At 43.9% G+C, this 22,761-nt stretch overlaps 1 protein-coding gene and 2 long non-coding RNA genes across 3 annotated transcripts; all 3 read right to left on the reverse strand.

The window, feature by feature from the left end:
• Positions 1 to 3,491: 3,491 nt before the first annotated feature.
• Positions 3,492 to 12,706, reverse strand: LOC121569319 (protein disulfide-isomerase A4). Its single transcript, XM_041880176.1, has 10 exons — positions 12,411 to 12,706; positions 11,923 to 12,091; positions 11,496 to 11,701; positions 11,127 to 11,265; positions 8,848 to 9,053; positions 8,554 to 8,712; positions 8,215 to 8,366; positions 7,127 to 7,283; positions 4,551 to 4,784; positions 3,492 to 4,297 (listed from the first exon to the last, which is right to left on the reverse strand). The coding sequence occupies exons 1-10, from the start codon at positions 12,487 to 12,489 to the stop codon at positions 3,882 to 3,884; spliced, it is 1,917 nt and encodes a 638-aa protein (XP_041736110.1). The 5' UTR covers positions 12,490 to 12,706; the 3' UTR covers positions 3,492 to 3,881.
• A 3,563-nt stretch (positions 12,707 to 16,269) lies between these two features.
• LOC121570482 lies at positions 16,270 to 16,998 on the reverse strand. The gene is made up of 3 exons (XR_006001468.1): positions 16,939 to 16,998; positions 16,739 to 16,808; positions 16,270 to 16,536 (listed from the first exon to the last, which is right to left on the reverse strand). It is a non-coding gene; the product is annotated as an uncharacterized LOC121570482 (long non-coding RNA).
• Positions 16,999 to 17,536: 538 nt separating this feature from the next.
• Positions 17,537 to 18,679, reverse strand: LOC121570481. The gene is made up of 3 exons (XR_006001467.2): positions 18,585 to 18,679; positions 17,845 to 17,928; positions 17,537 to 17,710 (listed from the first exon to the last, which is right to left on the reverse strand). It is a non-coding gene; the product is annotated as an uncharacterized LOC121570481 (long non-coding RNA).
• Positions 18,680 to 22,761: the final 4,082 nt, after the last annotated feature.

Here is a 22,761-nt window from a genome sequence, read left to right on the forward strand (position 1 = left end):
GTTTTCTTTTATAGCTCAATGTTTTCAATGATACAAATCCCCAGCAAATATGTATATTATGCGAGGTGTTTACACTATTCCCTGATACCAAGTTAATGTGCAACTATTTACAGTTACGACTCCCCATTACATCATGGTAATAATACCATATTTAATAATCAATGAGAAAATTAGCCATGTACAATTTCAGTAGATATGAATAGCCTAAATATTGGTAGCTAAACCGTTATATACAAATCAAAGCAATTTACTAAACGGTGGATCCAATTTGTAAGTCGCTGTGGATAAGAACGTCTGCTAAATGATATAAATGTAAATGTAAATGTGATGTTTTATATTGTAGACAACCGTTTATATAGTAAATACCCGCTTTGCAGTCACGTTGCGCTTTTGACAAGATATATATCATAAGGATGTGGTACTGGTGATGTTAAACACATCTCCAATCGTTGTTTAGATCTGATATTCTACGCAGCAGCACAAGGCGAGACGTAGGCCAGTGTAATATCGTCAACCAATCACGTTTGTCAAATCCTTTCGGTCGAAATGTACATTTCATATTCTAACTATATGGACATATTATAAAGTATGAAAAGGCTTATTCATTCACAATAGAAAAAATGTATCATACCATCATATTTCTATATGTTTTATTATACTTTTGTGTACTAGATCATATGGGTTGAAAATTGTTTTTTTCTCAGACAAATTAACAATTCCAGGTGAAAGCCGAATGTCATAGCTTTCTAGGGGGGGAAACACTACAACATTAATAAAATATTGCCCTCTTGCTAGATTGATGACTAAAACCATAGTGAAACAGTGCAAAACGGCTGTCAGCTCAACTTTATACAACGACCTTTTTTGCCAAAGCAGAGATACTGAATATTTGTTTTGCCCGAGCTACAGAAGTCTATATAGGTCCGCTAATACTAGTAAAGGCCCAGTGCACTACTTTTGGGAAACAATATCTACACTACCAGTCAAAAATTTGGACACACCTACTCATTCCAAGGTTTTTCTTTATTTTTTAACAATTTTCTACATTGTAGAATAATAGTGAATACATCAAAACTATGAATGAACACATATGGAATCTTGTAGTAACCAAAAAAAGTGTTAAACAAATCAAAATATATTTTATATTTGAGATTCTTCAAATAGCCACCCTTTGCCTTGATGACAGCTTTGCACACTCTTGGCATTCTCTCAACCAGCTTCACCTGGAATGCTTTTCCAACAGTCTTGAAGGACTTCCCACATTTGCTGAGCACTTGTTGGCTGCTTTTCCTTCACTCTGCGGGTCCGACTCATCCCAAACCATATCAATTTGGTTGAGGTCGGGGGATTATGGAGGCCAGGTCATCTGATGCAGCACTCCATCACTCTCCTTCGTGGTAAAATAGCCCTTACACAGCCTGGAGATGTGTTGGGTCATTGTCCTGTTGAAAAACAAATGATAGTCCCACTAAGCCCAAACCAGATTTGATGGTGTATCGCTGCAGAATGCTGTGGTAGCTATGCTGGTTAAGTGTGCCTTGAATTCTAAATAAATCACAGACAGTATCACCAGCAAAGCACCACCACACCATAACACCTCCTCCATTCTTTACGGTGGGAAATACACATGCAGAGATCATCCGTTCACCCACACCGCGGTTGGAACCAGACCAAAGGACACATTTCCACCGGTCTAATGTCCATTGCTCGTGTTTCTTGGCCCAAGCAAGTCTCTTCTTCTTATTGGTGTCCATTAGTAGTGGTTTCTTTGCAGCAATTCGACCATGAATGCCTGATTCACACAGTCTCCTCTGAACAGTTGATGTTGATATGTGTCTGTTACTTGAACTCTGTGAAGCATTTATTTGGGCTGCAATTTCTGAGGCTGGTAACTCTAATGAACTTATCCTCTGCAGCAGAGGTAACTCTGGGTCTTCCTTTCCTGTGGCGGTCCTCATGAGAGCCAGTTTCATCATAGTGCTTGATGGTTTTTGCAACTGCACTTGAAGAAACTTTCAAAGTTCTTGAAATTCATGGACTGTCGTTTCTCTTTGCTTATTTGAGCTGTTCTTGCCATAATATGGACTTGGTCTTTTAGGGCTATCTTCTGTATACCACCCCTACCTTGTCACAACACAACTGATTGCCTCAAACGCATTAAGGAAAGAATATCCACAAATTAACTTTTAAGGCACACCTGTTAATTGAAATGCATTCCTGGTGACTACCTCATAAAGCTGGTTGAGAGAATGCCATGAGTGTGCAAAGCTGTCATCAAGGCAAAGTGTGGCTAAATGTAAATGTAATGTACTTTGAAGAATCTCAAATATAAAATTGTTTAACACTTATGGTTATTACTACATGATTCCATGTGTTATGTCATTGTTTTGATGTCTTCACTATTATTCTACAATGTAGAAAATAGTTTTAAAAAATAAAGAAAAACTCTGGAATTAGTAGGTGTGTCCAAACGTTTGACTGGTACTGTATATATATATATATATATATATATATATATATATATTATATTCTAGAAGACAGTCGCACCAGTCGAGTCTTCAGTTCCACATTACAACAGTAGAGGTCACTCAACTGACAGCAAAAACATGCTTTTGGACAAATTGCAGTACCATGGGTTAGTTATAAAAACTATTTGGTAGTAGTGTTGATAGTTGACTTGGCTTTACCACTAATCAATATAGCATTTATTTGCAGTTCTGCCATTTACTTTCTATTAAATATTTGCTCCAGCAGAGGCGCTACCATTGGTAGTTATAAGCTAGCTAGTTGTGGACACAAGCTAGTTGTGCTAGCTAGCTAGTGTATCACGTGATGCACGGAATGGCAGATAGCTAGCGCAGCACATTTGGTTATCAAAATAACATTTAAACAATGTCAAAGTAACTAGTGGAGATGTGAAACTGTTTTTTGAACTTTGGCTAAAACCTAGCTTTTATATTCGTTTGTTTAGCTATACAAACAAGCTAAGACGTCACACATCTGAGAACAAGCCATCTCGACCAGCTGACAGCCAATTATGCTAGCTAGCTAAATCAAGGGTGTGGGAAGGTGTGCTACATCCACACGAACTCAGCCATCCACATAAAGAGACACACGTGCAATTATTGAACTGGGAACATTTTCACACAGAGAAATTTTACAACATGACATCACAACACAATCAGAAGGATTGGAACTATTTCACACTGGGAAGAGTTGTACATGACCCTTACAAAAAAAGATTGCAGTTTTGAAACTGCAGTAAAAGTGCAGTAACTGTAGTTGACTGTTGTATTTTGGAAGCAGTAATTGCAATGTTACTGTAGTTAAAAAAGTTTTATTTTGGACACAGTATTCGCAGCATACTGCAGTTATACTGCATTGTACTGCAATCTTTTTCTTAAGGGGACAGCTGAGGTGCTGGGAAGAGGAATTATGCAGCCCACCACTCAGTACATAACAGTATACACAACTACCACCACAAAACCACATCCGTTTTCACAACATTTTATTTAAAAAGACTTAGAAATCTGGAACACAGTGCTTACATGCTTTTAGACATGGAAAACAAAAGCTGAATCTGTGGATCACAGCAACTCACTAAGAGCCCTCTTTGGGGAAACAAATTCCTAGCCCCTAACCACTAGGCCCTAACCACTAGGCCCTAGTGGAGATCTGAGAGGGTTGAATACATCTAAACAATACGGTGGTAGCTCCATCTTGCTCTCTGATCCAACCCTCTAAGGTCTATGCATAAGTGGCTAGGGTGTAGGGGCTAGGAGGGGTTGATTTGAGATTGACAGCCTCTGCCCTCGGCTCCCCCAGGGCACCTGGGACTGCAGAGGCATAGTTGGAGTTTAGGTACTCAGAGCGAGATATTCTCAAAGTTCATCTCTGCTCTGTGATAACTTTGTGGCGTGCTGTTCCAAGAACTTACTTAATCCTTCTATGGTTCTGTCCCCGCCCTCGAATTTGATTGGGCTCTGCTTGCTGTTGCTAGGCGCAAAGTAGATGGTGGGGAAGCCCTCCGTTTTGTAGCTGTCGTGAGGCACATCGTTGGCTGTGGCGTCCATTTTGGCGATGACCAGGTTCTTCTCGCTCTTGTATTTCTTCCCCAGGGCTGTGTAGTCGGGTTCCAGCTTCTTACAGTGGCCACACCACGGGGCGTAGAACTCTATCAGAACGTCTTTTTTGGTATCCATGACGATGTCGTCAAAAGTTTTCCCAACCACTACCTTCACGGGGCCTTGGTTGTTCTTGGGCACTGGCTGGGATTTGATGATGGGCTTCAGTTTGCCTGTAGAGGGGAACAGACAAAACCAGACATGCTGACCACTAATAGTCTATTACACAATCTTGGCAATTCTGACAGTTTCAATGGTCAACCCTGTAAACTCAATAGGACCATCAAGACCTGTCACATACTGATAATATTTTGCTGGCAGCAGACAAGGCACTCAACTCAGAATAACCTGTAACTCAATACAACATGCTGTGGTGTGAAGTCCTCTGACATACTTTCAATTGACAACAATTGCTGTAAAACTCACCTTTCTTGAAGGCCATGATGAAGTCCCTCAGCACCTCAGAGTCTAACTCCTCAGGCTCCATGGCAAACTTCTTGCCTCCATCTCCCAGGATCCCCACGTTGACTTCCTCCCCGCTGTCACTGAGCCCCAGGCTCTTCAACTCATCTGAGTAGTCCTCCTCATCAGCGATGGCAAAGGTGTATTCTGGGAAATCCTTGGCCACCTCCAAAACCTTGCTCCTCCAGAACTGGGTCGCTGGAACAGAGATAGAGGGGGTAATCAGACATGAGCTGCAGGCTCCAATTAACAGCCAAGGTTCTCCAAACCTCGGTCAGGGAGGAGATCTACTTGAAGTGCAGCACTGAGCTAAAGGGTAGAGCTGCCGCTTTCAAGGAACGGGACTCTAACCCGGACGCTTATAAGAAATCCCGCTATGACCTCCGACGAACCATCAAACAGGCAAAGAGTCAATACAGGTCTAAGATTGAATCATACTACACTGGCTCTGACGCTCGTCGGATGTGGCAGGGCTTGAAAACTATTACAGACTACAAAGGGAAGCACAGCCGCGAGCTGCCCAGTGACACAAGCCTACCAGACGAGCTAAACCACTTCTATGCTCGCTTCGAGGCAAGCAACACTGAAGCATGCATGAGAGCACCAGCTGTTCCGGATGACTATGTGATCACGCTCTCCGTAGCCGATGTGAGTAAGACTTTTAAGCAGGTCAACATTCACAAGGCCGCAGGGCCAGACGGATTACCAGGACGTGTACTCCGAGCATGTGCTGACCAACTGGCAAGTGTCTTCACTGACATTTTCAACATGTCCCTGACTGAGTCTGTAATACCAACATGTTTCAAGCAGACCACCATAGTCCCCGTGCCCAAGAACTCTAAGATAACCTGCCTAAATGACTACCGACCCGTAGCACTGACGTCTGTAGCCATGAAGTGCTTTGAAAGACTGGTCATGGCTCATATCAACAGCATAATCCCAGAAACCCTAGACCCACTCCAATTTGCATACCGCCCCAACAGATCCACAGATGATGCAATCTCTATCGCACTCCACACTGCCCTTTCCCACCTGGACAAGAGGAACACCTACATGAGAATGCTATTCATTGACTACAGCTCAGCATTCAACACCATAGTGCCCTCTAAGCTCATCACTAAGCTAAGGATCCTGGGACTAAACACCTCCCTCTGCAACTGGATCCTGGACTTCCTGACGGGCCGCCCCCAGGTGGTAAGGGTAAGTAACAACACATCTGCCACACTGATCCTCAACACGGGGGGCCCCTCAGGGGTGCGTGCTCAGTCCCCCTCCTGTACTCTCTGTTCACCCATGACTGCATGGCCAGGCACGACTCCAACACCATCATTAAGTTTGCCGACGACACAACAGTGGTAGGCCTGATCACCGACAACGATGAGACAGCCTATAGGGAGGAGGTCAGAGATCTGGCCGTGTGGTGCCAGGACAACAACCTCTCCCTCAACGTGACCAAGACAAAGGAGATGATTGTGGACTACAGGAAAAAAAAGAGGACTGAGCACGCCCCCATTCTCATCAACGGGGCTGTAGTGGAACAGGTTGAGAGCTTCAAGTTCCTTGGTGTCCACATCACCAACGAACTATCATGGTCCAAACACACCAAGACAGTCGTGAAGAGGGCACGACAAAGCCTATTCCCCCTCAGGAGACTAAAAAGATTTGGCATGGGTCCTCAGATCCTCAAAAATTCTACAGCTGCACCATCGAGAGCATCCTGACTGGTTGCATCACCGCCTGGTATGGCAACTGCTTGGCCTCTGACCGCAAGGCACTACAGAGGGTAGTGCGTACGGCCCAGTACATCACTGGGGCAAAGCTCCCTGCCATTCAGGACCTCTATACCAGGCGGTGTCAGAGGAAGGCCCTCAAAATTGTCAAAGACTCCAGCCACCCTAGTCATAGACTGTTCTCTCTGCTACCGCACGGCAAGCGGTACCGGAGTGCCAAGTCTAGGTCCAAAAGACTTCTCAACAGCTTCTACCCCCAAGCCATAAGACTCCTGAACAGCTAATCATGGCTACCCGGACTATTTGCACTGTCCCCCACCCCATCCTTTTACGCTGCTGCTACTCTGTTAAGTATTTATGCATAGTCACTTTAACTCTACCCACATGTACATATTACCTCAACTACCTCAACTAGCCGGTGCCCCCGCACATTGACTCTGCAACGGTACCCCCCTGTATATATAGCCTCCCTACTGTCACTTTATTTTACTGTATATATAGCCTCCCTACTGTCACTTTATTTTACTTCTGCTCTTTTTTTCTCAACACTTTTTTTGTTGTTGTTTTATTCTTACTTTTTTTGTTTAAAATAAATGCACTGTTGGTTAAGGGCTGTAAGTAAGCATTTCACTGTAATGTCTGCACCTGTTGTATTCGGCGCATGTGACCAATAAAATTTGATTTGATTTGATTTGATATATTGTTCCAGCCCTTCAGCCTGACAAAAAAGGTATTATGGAAGCTATGCTGCTTAAGACTTTCACCTTAAGATATTCACCTAATATAGGAAATAAGGGGTTGAGGACACACCTTTCCTGTAGTCAAAGCTGAAGTCCACTCCGTAGTAAACGACGACCAGTGGTCTCTTGGTGTAACGTTTAGCATCATTGCTTTGTTTCCTGTGACCCACCAGCGGCAGGATGTGTTTCTTAAAGAAGTCCTGCACCTCCGACACCTCTGTGGAGTCCTGGGGGGAGAGGAGGCAGGACATTATACATACATGAATCATTTCAGTATTCTATTTAAGTTAGGAAAGCATGCTTCATTGAAGTCTGCTAGTTTCAGATATCCCTGCATATTGCAGTGAGATGGATAAATGGCATCCATCCAGTGAATCAGGCTGGGAATTGCCAGGGACCTCACGATACGATATTATCAAGATACATAGGTGCCGATACGATATGTTTTGCAATTCCCACGATTCTATATGTATTGCGATTCGATACTGCGATTTTATTGTGATTTGATGTTCCAAACATATTGCTCACCATATGTCTGCTGCAGACAGACAAAAGAACATGAGGAAACAAGTTTTGATCAGTCATGGAAATAAGTGCTGAAAACATGTTGGCTCACTATTAAAAAAAGAAGATGGAGCACATGCTTTAGGATGAAAAATGCAGGAGTTTTGCCGCAGGTACAGCCGACTAGCGCTAGCTAACGCTACCTAGCAAAACATTTATAATAACAATAATGTAAAAAAAATTTACAAATCGATACTTGGAAGTCAAAGTATTGATTTAATATTGCCCAAAATAATATTGTGATATGTAACTGTTTAGATTTTTTCCCTCCATCACAAGGCTTACTGTCACATACATATTACCTCAACTAACCGGTGCCCCTGCACATTGACTCTGTACCGGTACCCCCTGTATATAGCCTCCCTACTGTTATTTTATTTTACTGCTGCTCTTTAATTATTAGCTATTTTTTAACTTATCTACTTTTTATTTAACACTTTTCTTAAAACTGCATTGTTGGTCAAGGGCTTGTAAGTAAGTAAGCATTTCACTGTAAGGTCTACACCGGTTGTATTCGGTGCATGTGGCATTGATTTGAGTGTGTAAGAAGCTGACTAGCGTAACGCACACACACACACCAGTTGTCAGACTTACTTTGATGGTGAGTATATATGAGGCTTTCTCGTACTTGGACCTGAACTTCTCAGGATGCACCATGACGACCTGGCTTGGGGAGGCCTTGAGGAGCTTGGCCACGTCTGAACTGAAGGTGTGGAGGAACTTGAAGTCCTCTCTAAGAGCGTTACCTGGGAGGAGTGAGAGGAGGGGAACACAACAATAACTATCTCCTTTAGAATTAGAAGGCCGCACTGGGAGTACAGGAGCACGGATTAAATATATCCTCTGTATACTACACATCATATGCAATATTCTATGTATCATGAACACTGACAAATGCATTCTCAATGTCAATGTAATTAATTATGTACTCACAGGCCTCTAGGTAGAGGTCATAGGTTGTATCCTGCTCTGAGGAGAACACGCCCACTATGACAGCATCATCGCCATCTTTGATTAACTCCTGCACCTGTTTCACCGTCTGCACCTGCTTGGAGGGTGGCCCCGCCTGGTCGCTCATATAGTCAACGATACCTACAGAGAGAACACACACAGAATAGTTAGTACCCTCGGCTATATCATTAACATGGGACGGGTCCTAAAGTCCATAATGTTAGCAGATATATTTAGTCATGGGGTAGTGTCTGAAACAGTGAAGCGTGGACGTACCATTCTTCTCTCTGGGTCCGTTGTAGTCAAAGGCCTTCCCCTTCCTAAAGATCTTGAGGGTGGGGTACCCCGACACCCCGAAGCGGATGGCGATGTCGTTCTCCTGGGTGGCGTCTACCTTGGCCAGGGGGATGGGAGGAGAGCGCTGGCTCAGGTCCTTGGCTGCCTTCTCGTACTCTGGAGCCAGCCGCTTACAGTGGCCACACCTGGAATAGGGATGGGCATGGTTATTCAAATATCCCAACGGACGTTAGTGTTCATTTTTGGAGAAAAAAATGTATTGTTTGTTGCGCACTGTAAATGTACTAGCTAGGGATGTAAATGTAGGTACATTATGCTGCTGACTAACTGACCCTTATTAACCGTTTAACAAATGGTAAGAACAAATTAATGTGACCAACAGAAAATACTATCAGAGATCTGTATATAATCATGAGATGCTTATGTTTCCGCCCTAACAATGGGAGTCGTCCCAAGGCGGGAAGGCAGGCGACAAGCTTAGGCCCAAAATAAGCCCATAGAAACACATTGGACTTATTTGGACAGATTTTGTCGAGAGTGAAACCTTGCGCTTTGCCTTCTTTTCTCCAATACTATGCATGCATACAAGGACCAGACATTTTTCATTAAGAGCTTAAATGGAAACATGCAACAATAGTAAGCTTATCATCTTACAGTCAAAAGGCTATAGCCTATTATTGAACATGCAACTCCTGTAATGAAGTAGCTAATAAAATGTCATTTTCAAACATTTGTCCAAATGCAATTCACGGAAAACACAGTTCTAAACTGCACCTAAGGTAAGCAGCTCCATATGGTGACAGATATACATCTCAGTTAGACATTTAGAAAGAGGAGGAACAAATAGCAACTACTATGATGGTTTGCTAATATGACTAGGATTGTGCCTTTGGCTTCTGGACAACGAAAGAAAGTTGATATGAAACCAATAGAACAGGAGAGAAATGCTGGTTAATGGCATCAGGAAGTCTTTATAAAATTGTCTCCACGTTTCTATGGATGGATTTTCACATGTCTACTTTGAAGCAAGGTATGACATCTCTCATTATTTGAAGTTAAGTAAAACGTTCAGGTTTCAAATAGTTATACTGCCTCAAGCTCACATTGCAAAGTGTTGGGCCTACCGCTGATAGTCAATGGTAGGCAGGCTATAGCCTATGCATCCGAATGGGAGGCACGCTTTACGAGTTGAGACAGAAATAAAAAGAGCTCCTTTTTAATCGTGGCCACCAAAGTTAACGCGATTGCATTTAGAATTGTTATTTGTTGCGCAATGACTGGGCTTACAAAAGCAGGTTTTACTCCAGTAGCCTTCAGGCCTTTTGAGGAGCTACTCTCACGCTGTCTGTGTGGTAGGCTATTCCGCTCCTCAAACTAGGCTCTGTATGCTGTGAGCGCGATAAATAAAATGCATGACCACTAACAAAAATACACACGTGCCAATTTAATTCCACAAAATTATGCAAATTAACCTATAGACCAATAAGCATGACCGGTCAAATGCGGCAGCTAACCGATTAACGGTTAACCGCGAACATCCCTAGTACTAGCCTACAGATCTGAGGATGCGCAAAGTAATTATTTTATTTTCAAGAACATATACAACTCTCGTTGCATTTTACATGAAAGGGCATTTTATTTTCCTAGCGCATTAGCTCTCCAGTCAGCCCTAACAACGGTAACCTTCTGTATTTCCCCCCCACACACTTTCAATAGCCTAGTGATAACAGGTGCGCACCTAAGGGAGATTCTACAAGACATGACACAGATCAATGCAAAACACTCACCAGAAAAGTTTTTGAAACAGAATCAGTTCTATCATAGGGAACATCAGATTTTTCTTTCACTGTTGCTGACTGTTAACCAACATCTACCGGAGAATAGTAGTCAAAAACACAACCGTACACTGTCAGCTGTTGTGGTACCGGCATTTACGGCATTCTGATTGGACCCAAGAGCAACTTGTTTTGGGGGGGGGGTTATCAACTATCCGAATATCTGCAAAAATGCCATGATATTATTAGAATAGTGAAATAGGGGAGGGAAAGTTATAACAGCACTATGAAGCTTCAGAAGGCAAGAATAACATAATTCATGAAGCATCACAGTAAAATGGCTTCAACTTCATCTCCTCCTTCACCAGTTAGAAAACACAAAGGCCATGATAGATTTAATTTCATAACTCAGTGCAGGTGAAGCAGAGGAGACTCTAGACTATTGAGATGCATCCTAAACGTTGTCTGGGGGTACTGACTGACCATGGGGCATAGAACTCCACCAGGATGATGTCAGCGCTGTTGACCACCTCGTCAAAGTTGTCCTTGGTCAGCACCAGGGTGGCCTCTGGAGGGGGCTTCCAGTCCGGCTGGGCCACTTCCATCACTCGAGCCACAATGGCTGAAACACAACCACAGTTACTGCGTTACTAATGTTACTGTAGTGAAACTGAAAGTGGGTTCCAATCCACTCGAGCCACAAGACAAACACAACCACAGTTACTACGTTATAGTAACCTGTTTAATACTCTGTTTCTGCTTGAACTAAACAAGCTGGCAATGTAGCGTTGTCAAAGGCTGAAAAAGACAGTCAGGTCCTGACTGGATAAGTCTTCTTAGTAGACGTCTTACCCTGCTCATTCCTGGCTCCATCATACTCCACAGCCTCCCCCTTCTTCATGATCTTGAAGGTGGGATATCCCGACACCTCGAACCTGCTCCCTAAGGAACTGGACTTGGTCGCGTCCACCTTGGCCACAGGGATAGGGGGGTCATTCTCCTTCAGAGTCAGGGCAATCTTCTCATACTCTGAAGCAAACTGCTTACAGTGGCCACACCTGGGAGAGCGGAGGGTAACTGATTAGAGAAGTGTCAATCAATGGGAAATGAATTAAATGGTGCAGATATCCCATGCATATTTGAGATTAAGGTCTGCCTGTTTTTCAAACTACATATCGGCTACCAGGAACTGCACAATAGACAATGCGGATGGACACGTCTCCAATGACTGCCAAATATTGACTTTATTATTGTGAACTATCCCTTTATGCAAACTTACCATGGTGCATAGAACTCAACCAGTACGATGTCCTTCCCCTCCATGAACATGTCGAAGTTGTCATCATTCAGGACCAACACTCCATTCTCATTCTTCACCTCTGTTCCATCAGCTTTATCCTCATCTTCATCATCATCCTCCTCCTCCTTCTCTACTTCTTCCGCTACATCTGCGAACACCATGGATAACACACAGTGTGAAATAAACATAATGTCTAGCAACGATAGTCTGACTGGACAACACAGTTGGGTTTACATTGCAACATAACAAAACCACGCTGCAACATACAGAGTACGCGCGTGTACGCACAACATTCTACAAAAACTAGCCAGCAGTCAAGTTAGCAATTAGCTAGCTAACTAGCCAGCCAACTACCTAGTTAATAAGAGCTGCCTGGCTGTTATAATTACAGGATAAGCCAACTACCTAACTAGCCTAGTAAACATTCCTGGCTAACTTAATTCATTACAAATTAGCTAGCTCCTTACCATCAGCTTCACATCGGATGACAGCGGCAAAGTGGGCAACGCCAAGTAACACAATCAGTAGCAGCGCTATCTTTCTCATTGTCAGGTTTTCCAATGGAATGCTATCCGTGCAACGAGTGAGACTTCTCCCTTTTAACTCGTAACGTTAGCAGATGAATGTCACAAAAATTGTGTTTTTAATAACAATCTCTGTAGATCTTTATGAATCCTGAAGTGGGGTTACAAAATGATCTTTGGCTTGTGATTTCTAGCTAAAGAATTCGGAAATCACGCTCCTTCACTGACTTGCCACATTCTAATTGGCTGTCATCATCAGCTTTCCTCCAATTGCGTACCGCCACTTAATTCCTGGATCCAGTACGTTCGAGGTTGCCATTGGATAGTTGACCAGTTGTTGTAATGTCATTGGACTGAATGGACTACTGTATTTTCAACAGTGAACATAGAACAACCAAAAGTTTAACGTGTACTTTTGATATCAAGGACGTCTGTCTCTAGATTTCAACAATGTAAACATTCGACTGATAGTGAGCGAGCCCTGTTTACATTCTTTCAGTGTGCTCCCCTCACCTTAACCTGCACTGCACACCATTTATTTGAGCATTTTGAACCAGGGAACATTGTTTATTGAATGTTTGCGTAAATATACATGATGACACAAGCAGTAGCCTACTGAATACTCATAATTAAGCCTGATTCACTCCACACAGAGTATTTAAACATACAACCTTTTAAAACATTTCCCTCTTGAATAGTATATTCATTCATTCATTAATTTGACTCGTAGTATATTCATTCATTCATTAATTTGACTCGCAGTCTCAGCCTCAGCACTGTCTGGCTGTCCCTGACTGTTGAGCTTGAAAAATCCAGCAGCGTTGCAGTTCTTGACACACTCAAGCCGGTGCGCCTGGCACCTACTACCATACCCCCTTCAAAGGCACTTAAATCTTTTGTCTTGCCCATTCACCCTCTGAATGGCACACATACACAATCCATGTCTCAAGGCTTAAAAACCCTTCTTTATCCCTTCTCCTCCCCTTCATCTACACTGATTGAAGTGGATTTAACAAGTGACATCGATAAGTGATTATAGCTTTCATCTGGTCAGTCTAGGTCATTGAAAGAATAGGTGTTCTTTATATAGTATGTATAAGCTGGAAGTAGAAGCCTAAGTGTCGTTGTCCATTAGTTTACTCCAATTAGGGGTGGGATGGTAGGGTTAGGGGAAAATATATTTAAAAATATAGATACTTTATATATATATATATATATATACAGTGGGGAGAACAAGTATTTGATACACTGCCGATTTTGCAGGTTTTCCTACTTACAAAGCATGTAGAGGTCTGTAATTTTTATCATAGGTACACTTCAACTGTGAGAGACGGAATCTAAAACAAAAATCCAGAAAATCACATTGAATGATTTTAAAGTAATTCATTTGCATTTTATTGCATGACATAAGTATTTGATCACCTACCAACCAGTAAGAATTCCGGCTCTCACAGACCTATTAGTTTTTCTTTAAGAAGCCCCCCTGTTCTCCACTCATTACCTGTATTAACTGCACCTGTTTGAACTCGTTACCTGTATAAAAGTCACCTGTCCACACACTCAATCAAACAGACTCCAACCTCTCCACAATGGCCAAGACCAGAGAGCAGTGTAAGGACATCAGGGATAAAATTGTAGACCTGCACAAGGCTGGGATGGGCTACAGGACAATAGGCAAGTAGCTTGGTGAGAAGGCAACAACTGTTGGCGCAATTATTAGAAAATGGAAGAAGTTCAAGATGATGGTCAATCACCCTCGGTCTGGGGCTCCATACAAGATCTCACCTCGTGGGGCATCAATGATCATGAGGAAGGTGAGGGATCAGCCCAGAACTACACGGCAGGACCTGGTCAATGACCTGAAGAGAGCTGGGACCACAGTCTCAAAGAAAACCATTAGTAACACACTACGCCGTCATGGATTAAAATCCTGCAGCGCACGCAAGGTCCCCCTGCTCAAGCCAGCGCATGTCCAGGCCCGTCTGACGTTTGCCAATGACCATCTGGATGATCCAGAGGAGGAATGGGAGAAGGTCATGTGGTCTGATGAGACAAAAATAGAGCTTTTTGGTCTAAACTCCACTGTTTGGAGGAAGAAGAAGGATGAGTACAACCCCAAGAACACCATCCCAACTGTGAAGCATGGAGGTGGAAACATCATTCTTTGGGGATGCTTTTCTGCAAAGGGGACAGGACGACTGCACCGTATTGAGGGGAGGATGGATGGGGCCATGTATCGCGAGATCTTGGCCAACAACCTCCTTCCCTCAGTAAGAGCATTGAAGATGGGTCGTGGCTGGGTCTTCCAGCATGACAACGACCCGAAACACACAGCCAGGGCAACTAAGGAGTGGCTCCGTAAGAAACATCTCAAGGTCCTGGAGTGGCCTAGCCAGTCTCCAGACCTCTGAACCCAATAGAAAATCTTTTGAGGGAGCTGAAAGTTCATATTGCCCAGCGACAGCCCCGAAACCTGAAGGATCTGGAGAAGGTCTGTATGTAGTGGGCCAAAATCCCTGCTGCAGTGTGTGCAAACCTGGTCAAGACCTACAGGAAACGTATGATCTCTGTAATTGCAAACAAAGGTTTCTGTACCAAATATTAAGTTCTGCTTTTCTGATGTATCAAATACTTATGTCATGCAATAAAATGCAAATTAATTACTTAAAAATCATACAATGTGATTTTCTGGATTTTTGTTTTAGATTCCGTCTCTCACAGTTGAAGTGTACCTATGATAAAAAAGTACAGACCTCTACATGCTTTGTAAGTAGGAAAACCTGTAAAATCGGCAGTGTATCAAATACTTCTTCTCCCCACTGTATATATTTACAAAAAATATGGGGGATTGGTAATGATGCAGACAATTACATTGGTGGAAGCCACAGTCTAACTGCAGTGTTAAAGCTGATCTTAATGTTTTATACACTCAGTGTATAGTGTGGCCACACAGATCTATGGTCCCAGCAGGTCCAGTTATTCAGGAAAGCTTAACGTGCATTCTGCCTCCTTTCCGATCGAGTGGCCCCAGAAGTGTCTGTCCTATATCTAGGCGATATAAGAAAGGTCAATATATATTATTATTTTTTGGACACATTTGTTTTTTATGTTGGCACAAAACTACCTCCATACTTCCATTCATTTTTTAAACTGGTACCAGGTTACATTCAGAAGAGTCCCATGACACTTGTGGGGGTTAGTAGGCCAGAATGATTTCCCGGATGCTACAGACAGAAGGTTCGGACGCTACAGACAGAAGTTGGCACATCGGCGGTACAGACTTCAGACGAGTTCCATGGGGCTTGTCCCCCATAAGCCCCATGGAACTCGTCTGAAGTCTGTACCGCCGATGTGCCAACTCTTCGTAGAGCAAAACGGAGAGTCTCATCTTTTCATAAAGTCATCATTAGTTAGTAGGCCAAACTGTTCGGACGCTACAGACGTTTTCGTGAGAAGACTGATTTTCAGGATGTCTCCTGGTCTGACTAACAGCGCTGTAGCTCTGCCACTTTCCACCACAGATGCTGAATGCCAACATAAGCGGATGCGGTGGATTGAGACACAGCCCATACAAAAAAACAGATAGCTTAAACTGACGGATTTTGATGGGGATTTTTGTATTATGTTAATTAGATTTACACATAGGTGTGTCAATAGACATAAAGATTTTAACCACTTTCCTACCCCAATCTCAACCTCAACCTGTTCTCTAGTTTCATTGACAGTCAAAGCAAAGCAATCCTATATTGGACAATATTTATATGTGAGATTAGCACGGAGGTCAAAGGTCACTTACTCTCCTGTGGGCATAAACAGTTGAATGTGTACCAGTGCTGTCCAGGCCACATTGAGGGTGAGACATAGAGCTCAGTGGTAGAGAGAGACAGACAGGCTGTTGGAGCTGTGGAGCTGATGGGGCTGAGAGGAGAGAGACATGGACAGGGAGGGGGTCCAGGAGCCCAGTTGGCCCCTGTAGAGGGACAGGAGGGTGAGGAGGGAGCGGGCCAGGGAGCTGAACCCCCAGGTTCTCCACAGAGCACAGAGCCACCAACAGGACAGCTCCTGACACCTGGGGACCGAGTAAAAAGGGTACAAACATCAGGACACACCCTAGAAATATAATGTACATTTTGACTTTCACTTGAAGTACTGAACTGTCACTTGAAATTTGTTCAACATTTTCTAAATTGATTATTATAGATAGTCCCCATGTGGAGTGTGTGTGGGTAAAGGTTAAAGGTGAAAGGTCGCCCTGTCTGTGGGTTGTTTACCATTGGCCAGAGGAGCCTGGAGAAGGTGTGTCTGAGTAGAGTCACTGAGGCGGCCATGGTTCTGGAAACCCTGGAAACACACACACACACAAACACCACCAGGAGGAAGAGCAGTATATTCTCTGTAAACCAAAAGAGGTTTAAAGAGAATGTATTACTTTATATATGAGAGAAGGGGGGCGGGGGGGGTTCTCTCTCACCTGGAGCCAGCTCTGGGTCTCTCCAGTATCCCAGCATGCCTTTCACCCCGGCAGAACAGATCTGGAGGAAGAGCTGGACCAGAGAGATGAGGAGGAAATAGGAGTTGAAGAGGAGAGATGAAGGTTAACACAGGATTTAAACTATGAGGCTGTCCAGGACTGATAATCACTTTAATGATGAATCAGGAAAAGCCCATGAGGAGAGGAAGAGTAGACCATGTCTGCAATTTCATTGTCAGACATGGTCAGGCTACAGCTCAAATATGATATTTTGGGTTTAAAAAAACACTCCAGGCCATAATGGACCTATATATTTACAAATAACTAGCCTTTTTCTGGCCCGCAAATAGAATATGATGGACAAATCGCAAAAAAAATACAAAACTTGGGTGTTACCTGGCATAATAATAATATGCCATTTAGCAGACGCTTTTATCCAAAGCGACTTACAGTCATGCGTGCATACATTTTTGTGTATGGGTGGTCCCGGGGATCGAACCCACTACCCTGGCGTTACAAGCGCCGTGCTCTACCAGCTGAGCTACAGAGGACCACAATGCCATACTCAAGTAGTCCCATGCAGTAGGTGAATGGTAGACTCTAGCTGACTGGACACGGGCTGAGGTGTGAATGGTAGACCCAGGTTGCTGGGGGGGCTGTAGAGAATTAACTGGGTTGCCAAGGCTACTGTCCGTCTGTCCAGCCAGTCAGCGGACCGCAGGGACTCCTATACCTATAGCCTATACTACCCTCTGCTGGTGGACAAGTGAACCTGCAGTTTAACAGAAGATCGAAAACGACACTTTCTGTTCATTTTGAACATCAACTAACAGTCTCCATTCTGTCCCATGTAAGTGTTTTTTACTGGTCAGTTAAATTAGGTGTGTCCATTCTCCCCTGGTTTACCTGGCATTGGGATGAGTTGGAAACATCAATCTTCCTCAAGATGGGCTCTCCTATCAGAATACGTGTTCCCTGGACAGCACCTGCCTGTCATGATGGGAGATAGAGAGAGTGTTAAACATACACAGGCACACACACACACACAACCACATAGACACACAACCACACAGACACACTAACACACTCTCTCACACACACTTACCTGCCTAGTTGCTGATGCATCGTTGTACCAGGTGTTTCAGTACAGACCATCCAATAGAATGGTCAGGGTCCAGTTCACAGGAGGCTGTTGAGGGGAGGACGGCTCATAATAATGGCTGGAATGGAGTCAATGGAATGGTATCAACCACATGGAAACGATGTGTTTGATGAGTCCGATACCATTCCATTGATTCCGTTCCTATGAGCCCGTCCTCCCCAATGAAGGTGCTACCAGCCTCCTGTGGACCAGTTCCACCACTCCTCACACTATCATCATCATTAGTGTTAGCATCGGATGACAATCACTAACCAAAAAGGAAAACATGACATTCTTTCAATTATACTGTAAGTATATGTTTCAACCTTATAAAGCCTAAACAATGAAATATGTGATATGACAAATAAGAAAGGGATAGAGGAGGTAGGGGTAGAAAATGAGAGAGAGAGAGAGAGAGAGAGAGAGAGAGAGAGAGAGAGAGAGAGAGAGAGAGAGAGGGTGAAAGAGAGACAGAGAGAGAGAGAGAGAGAGATAAGAGACTAACCATTGAGGTATGATGGAGGCAGGGTGATGTGAGTGGTGTTTCTGTCCCAGTGATAGATGTTGTGGATGTTATACAAGCTGGGGGTCGGCCTCTCAAACATCCTGAGAACACACACACAAAAGACTGACTGTTTGAAGCTGTACTTAAAAGGCCTGTACACACCTGAAGAGGAACATGATTGGAAAGTTATTTTTGGGTGGCCTTGTGAACTCCACGCTGACCTGTATGGCCTCCTGCAAGGCCTGCTGAGTAATATTGAAGCTGTGGTAGTTTACCTGGCTACGCAAAACAGTGATATGGATACAAAACTCACCTGGTGAGAGGGGAGATGAAAGGTCACACACACACACATAAACTGTCCATCAACTCAACCAGGAAGTGAATGCATACGTTTCTAGGTGTTCTGGAGAACTCGATGTTGATTGGTTTTGAGAGCGAGCGTACTGGAATCTCTCTCCTTGTGCTGTAGTTGTACAGATTCAGGTCAACCACCGGCCCACTCAACTGAAAGACTCACACCCATCAAAAGGATAGCTGTATAATTAGTGGACAGGAAGAGCCGAGTCCGCCACCGCACCGCACTCTTAGAAAAAAGGGTTCCAAAGGGGTTCTTCCGCTGTCCCCATAGGAGAACCCTTTTCGGTTCCTGGTAGAACTCTTTTGGGTTCCATGTAGAACCCTCTGTGGAAATGGTTCTACATGTAACCCAAAAGGCTTGTACCTGGAACCGGAAGGGTTGTACATGAACTGGAAGGGTTGTACCTGGAACCAAAAAAATTTATTCAAAGGGTTCTCAGCCGAAGAACCCTTTTAGGTTTTAGATAGCACCTTTTTTTCTAAGAGTGTGTGTGCATCATGGGAGTCTGAGTTTATAACAGGAAACAAGGACACACATTTATCAACAGATAAAGGGAGTGACAATTGTATTAAAAAACAATCAGTAAATCAAAACATTAGTCAATTGATCTATCCATCTGTAGTCATACAGCATCTGAGATTCAGAGGGCAGAACACTACCCGTGACCAACATGTATCTGCTGCCTTCTCTGAGACTGAAGGGTTTGATCCTCCAACATGTATTATAGCTGCTGCCTGCTCTCAGACTGAAGGGTCTGATCCTCCAACATGTATTATAGCTGCTGCCTGCTCTCAGACTGAAGGGTCTGATCCTCCAACATGTATTATAGCTGCTGCCTGCTCTCAGACTGAAGGGTCTGATCCTCCAACATGTATTATAGCTGCTGCCTGCTCTCAGACTGAAGGGTCTGATCCTCCAACATGTATTATAGCTGCTGCCTGCTCTCAGACTGAAGGGTCTGATCCTCCAACATGTATTATAGCTGCTGCCTGCTCTCAGACTGAAGGGTCTGATCGTGATGAGAGCAGAGCAGATTCCTGGAGAGGCAACAGCATGTATTCTATTTAATTGAGATCAAATTTAGTTGAATTTAGATTTAATTTGAGTGTACCTATATGTAATTGGATGTATTGAGTGCTGATGGATGTTTACCTGGGACTCAAACAGCTCCTGCTCTACCAATCCTCTGGGCAGGTCTTGTAGTGTGGGTTCAAGGACCATCAGGGAGGGGCTGGCCTCCACCAGGTTACTCCCCTCATCCTCACCTGATCCTGGGAAAGCAGGACAAGAGTTTCCCCCTGAGCTACCGAAGCTCTCATCGCCCACACCTGAGGGTACACACGCATTAATGCATATAGTATACAGAAACATATACAGCATAAACACAGTGACAAACTGGGTCTGATGATGTCATATTTGAGGACGCCTCGCTGACTGTCTGGCTCTGAAGCTGTTGTGTGGGTGTGTGGAGGAGTGGAGTAGTGGAGGAGTGGAGGAGTGGAGGGGTGGGGAGAGAATAGTTGAGCGAGGGTGTGTGGGGGGTTGTAGGGGTTACATTCAGGGCTGGGGACATGGGAAAGGCAGGGCCAGCAATGATGTTGGACGGAACACTCAGTTCCACACTGTGACAGAGTGGGGACTGGAGATAGGATTATGTTGAAATACAGGTTTGGTTGGACAGCAATCAAGAATGCAGGGATCAGTGGAGTGTGAAAGCCAAATAATCAACTTTGTAATGTTACTCTGCCCGTCTTGGCAGTTGGCATTGTCCAGCAATCAAGAATGCAGGGATCAGTGGAGTGTGAAAGCCAAATAATCAACTTTGTAATGTTACTCTGCCCGTCTTGGCAGTTGGCATTGTCCTTCTTTTCAGGCACATGCTATGCCATCTTAAAACAATTCAAAAGCTTTCAACATTCACACAAACCTATACATATTGGGTTGAATCAGGCTAGGCTAAAGCACATGAGAACGACATTATTCCTTACCATTGACCTTGGTACTGAGGTCTAGGCTCAGCCCAGTGACCGCTGGTAGAGTTATATCCATAGTGACCGTGTGACCACTGGTGTCTCTGACCAGCTGGTGTTACGAAACCAATAACTAGCCTGCTAATACTGTTGAAGTCACTAAGTCTAGGGGTCTTAGGACTAGTTAACTGGTCTGTAACCTGATTTAAGATTAATCTATGTGAGAAATCAGCGTATGCGCCAAGGTGTTGTACATGTGCACATGCCCAGGGAGACAGCAACCTTTCCTTGGTCCAGGGCCAGCTCTCTCTCTCTTGACCTCTTGGTCGACCAGTCAAAGCGGATTATTGTTGGTTCCGATGGTGACGAAACTAATATGTACAAAATGGAAAAATACAAAAATATATATTGGGTTACAACAGGAGTATAGCCGACCTGGCTGGCATGAAAATGAACCAGTGGAAAAGCATCCTCCATTTGCTATTTAAGTGCATAGATGACATGTATTTTTTCCCGCTGCCCCTGTTTCGAGACAGGTGCATGATAATGGTCCATTCTAAATCAAAACAAATTTCACACAGTGAGGGAAAAAAGTATTTGATCCCCTGCTGATTTTGTACGTTTGCCCACTGACAAAGACATGATCAGTCTATAATTTTAATGGATTGTTTATTTGAACAGTGAGAGACAGAATAACAACAAAAAAATCCAGAAAAACGCATGTCAAAAATGTTATAAATTGATTTGCATTTTAATGAGGGAAATAAGTATTTGACCCCTCTGCAAAACATTACTTAGTACTTGGTGGCAAAACCCTTGTTGGCAATCACAGAGGTCAAACGTTTCTTGTAGTTGGCCACCAGGTTTGCACACATCTCAGGAGGGATTTTGTCCCACTCCTCTTTGCAGATCTTCTCCAAGTCATTAAGGTTTTGAGGCTGATGTTTGGCAACTCGAACCTTCAGCTCCCTCCACAGATTTTCTATGGGATTAAGGTCTGGAGACTGGCTAGGCCACTCCAGGACCGTAATGTGCTTCTTCTTGAGCCACTCCTTTGTTGCCTTGGCCGTGTGTTTTGGGTCATTGTCATGCTGGAATACCCATCCACAACCCATTTTCAATGCCCTGGCTGAGGGAAGGAGGTTCTCACCCAAGATTTGATGGTACATGGCCCCGTCCATCGTCCCTTTGATGCTGTGAAGTTGTCCTGTCCCCTTAGCAGAAAAACACCCCCAAAGCATAATGTTTCCACCTCCATGTTTGACGGTGGGGATGGTGTTCTTGGGGTCATAGGCAGCATTCCTCCTCCTCCAAACACGGCGAGTTGAGTTGATGCCAAAGAGCTCGATTTTGGTCTCATCTGACCACAACACTTTCACCCAGTTCTCCTCTGAATCATTCAGATGTTCATTGGCAAACTTCAGACGGGCCTGTATATGTGCTTTCTTGAGCAGGGGGACCTTGCGGGCGCTGCAGGATTTCAGTCCTTCACGGCGTAGTGTGTTACCAATTGTTTTCTTGGTGACTATGGTCCCAGCTGCCTTGAGATCATTGACAAGATCCTCCCGTGTAGTTCTCGGCTGATTCCTCACCGTTCTCATGATCATTGCAACTCCACGAGGTGAGATCTTGCATGGAGCCCCAGGCAGAGGGAGATTAACAGTTATTTTGTGTTTCTTCCATTTGCGAATAATCTCACCAACTGTTGTCACCTTCTCACCAAGCTGCTTGGCAATGGTCTTGTAGCCCATTCCAGCCTTGTGTAGGTCTACAATCTTGTCCCTGACATCCTTGGAGAGCTCTTTGGTCTTGGCCATGGTGGAGAGTTTGGAATCTGATTGATTGATTG

This window comes from Coregonus clupeaformis, chromosome 7, assembly GCF_020615455.1.
Source record: "Coregonus clupeaformis isolate EN_2021a chromosome 7, ASM2061545v1, whole genome shotgun sequence".
Classification (NCBI taxonomy): Eukaryota; Metazoa; Chordata; class Actinopteri; order Salmoniformes; family Salmonidae; genus Coregonus; species Coregonus clupeaformis.

Bases quoted from the DNA above. Each gene is read 5' to 3' on its own strand.
- LOC121569319 (XM_041880176.1), bottom strand. From the start codon at position 12,489: ATGAGAAAGATAGCGCTGCTACTGATTGTGTTACTTGGCGTTGCCCAC. The intron at 11,702-11,922 runs GTAAGTTTGCAT...CCGCTCTCCCAG, and splicing joins GTTGAGTTCTATGCACCATG to GTGTGGCCACTGTAAGCAGT. The intron at 7,284-8,214 runs GTAAGTCTGACA...CTCTCCCCCCAG, and splicing joins CATATATACTCACCATCAAA to GACTCCACAGAGGTGTCGGA.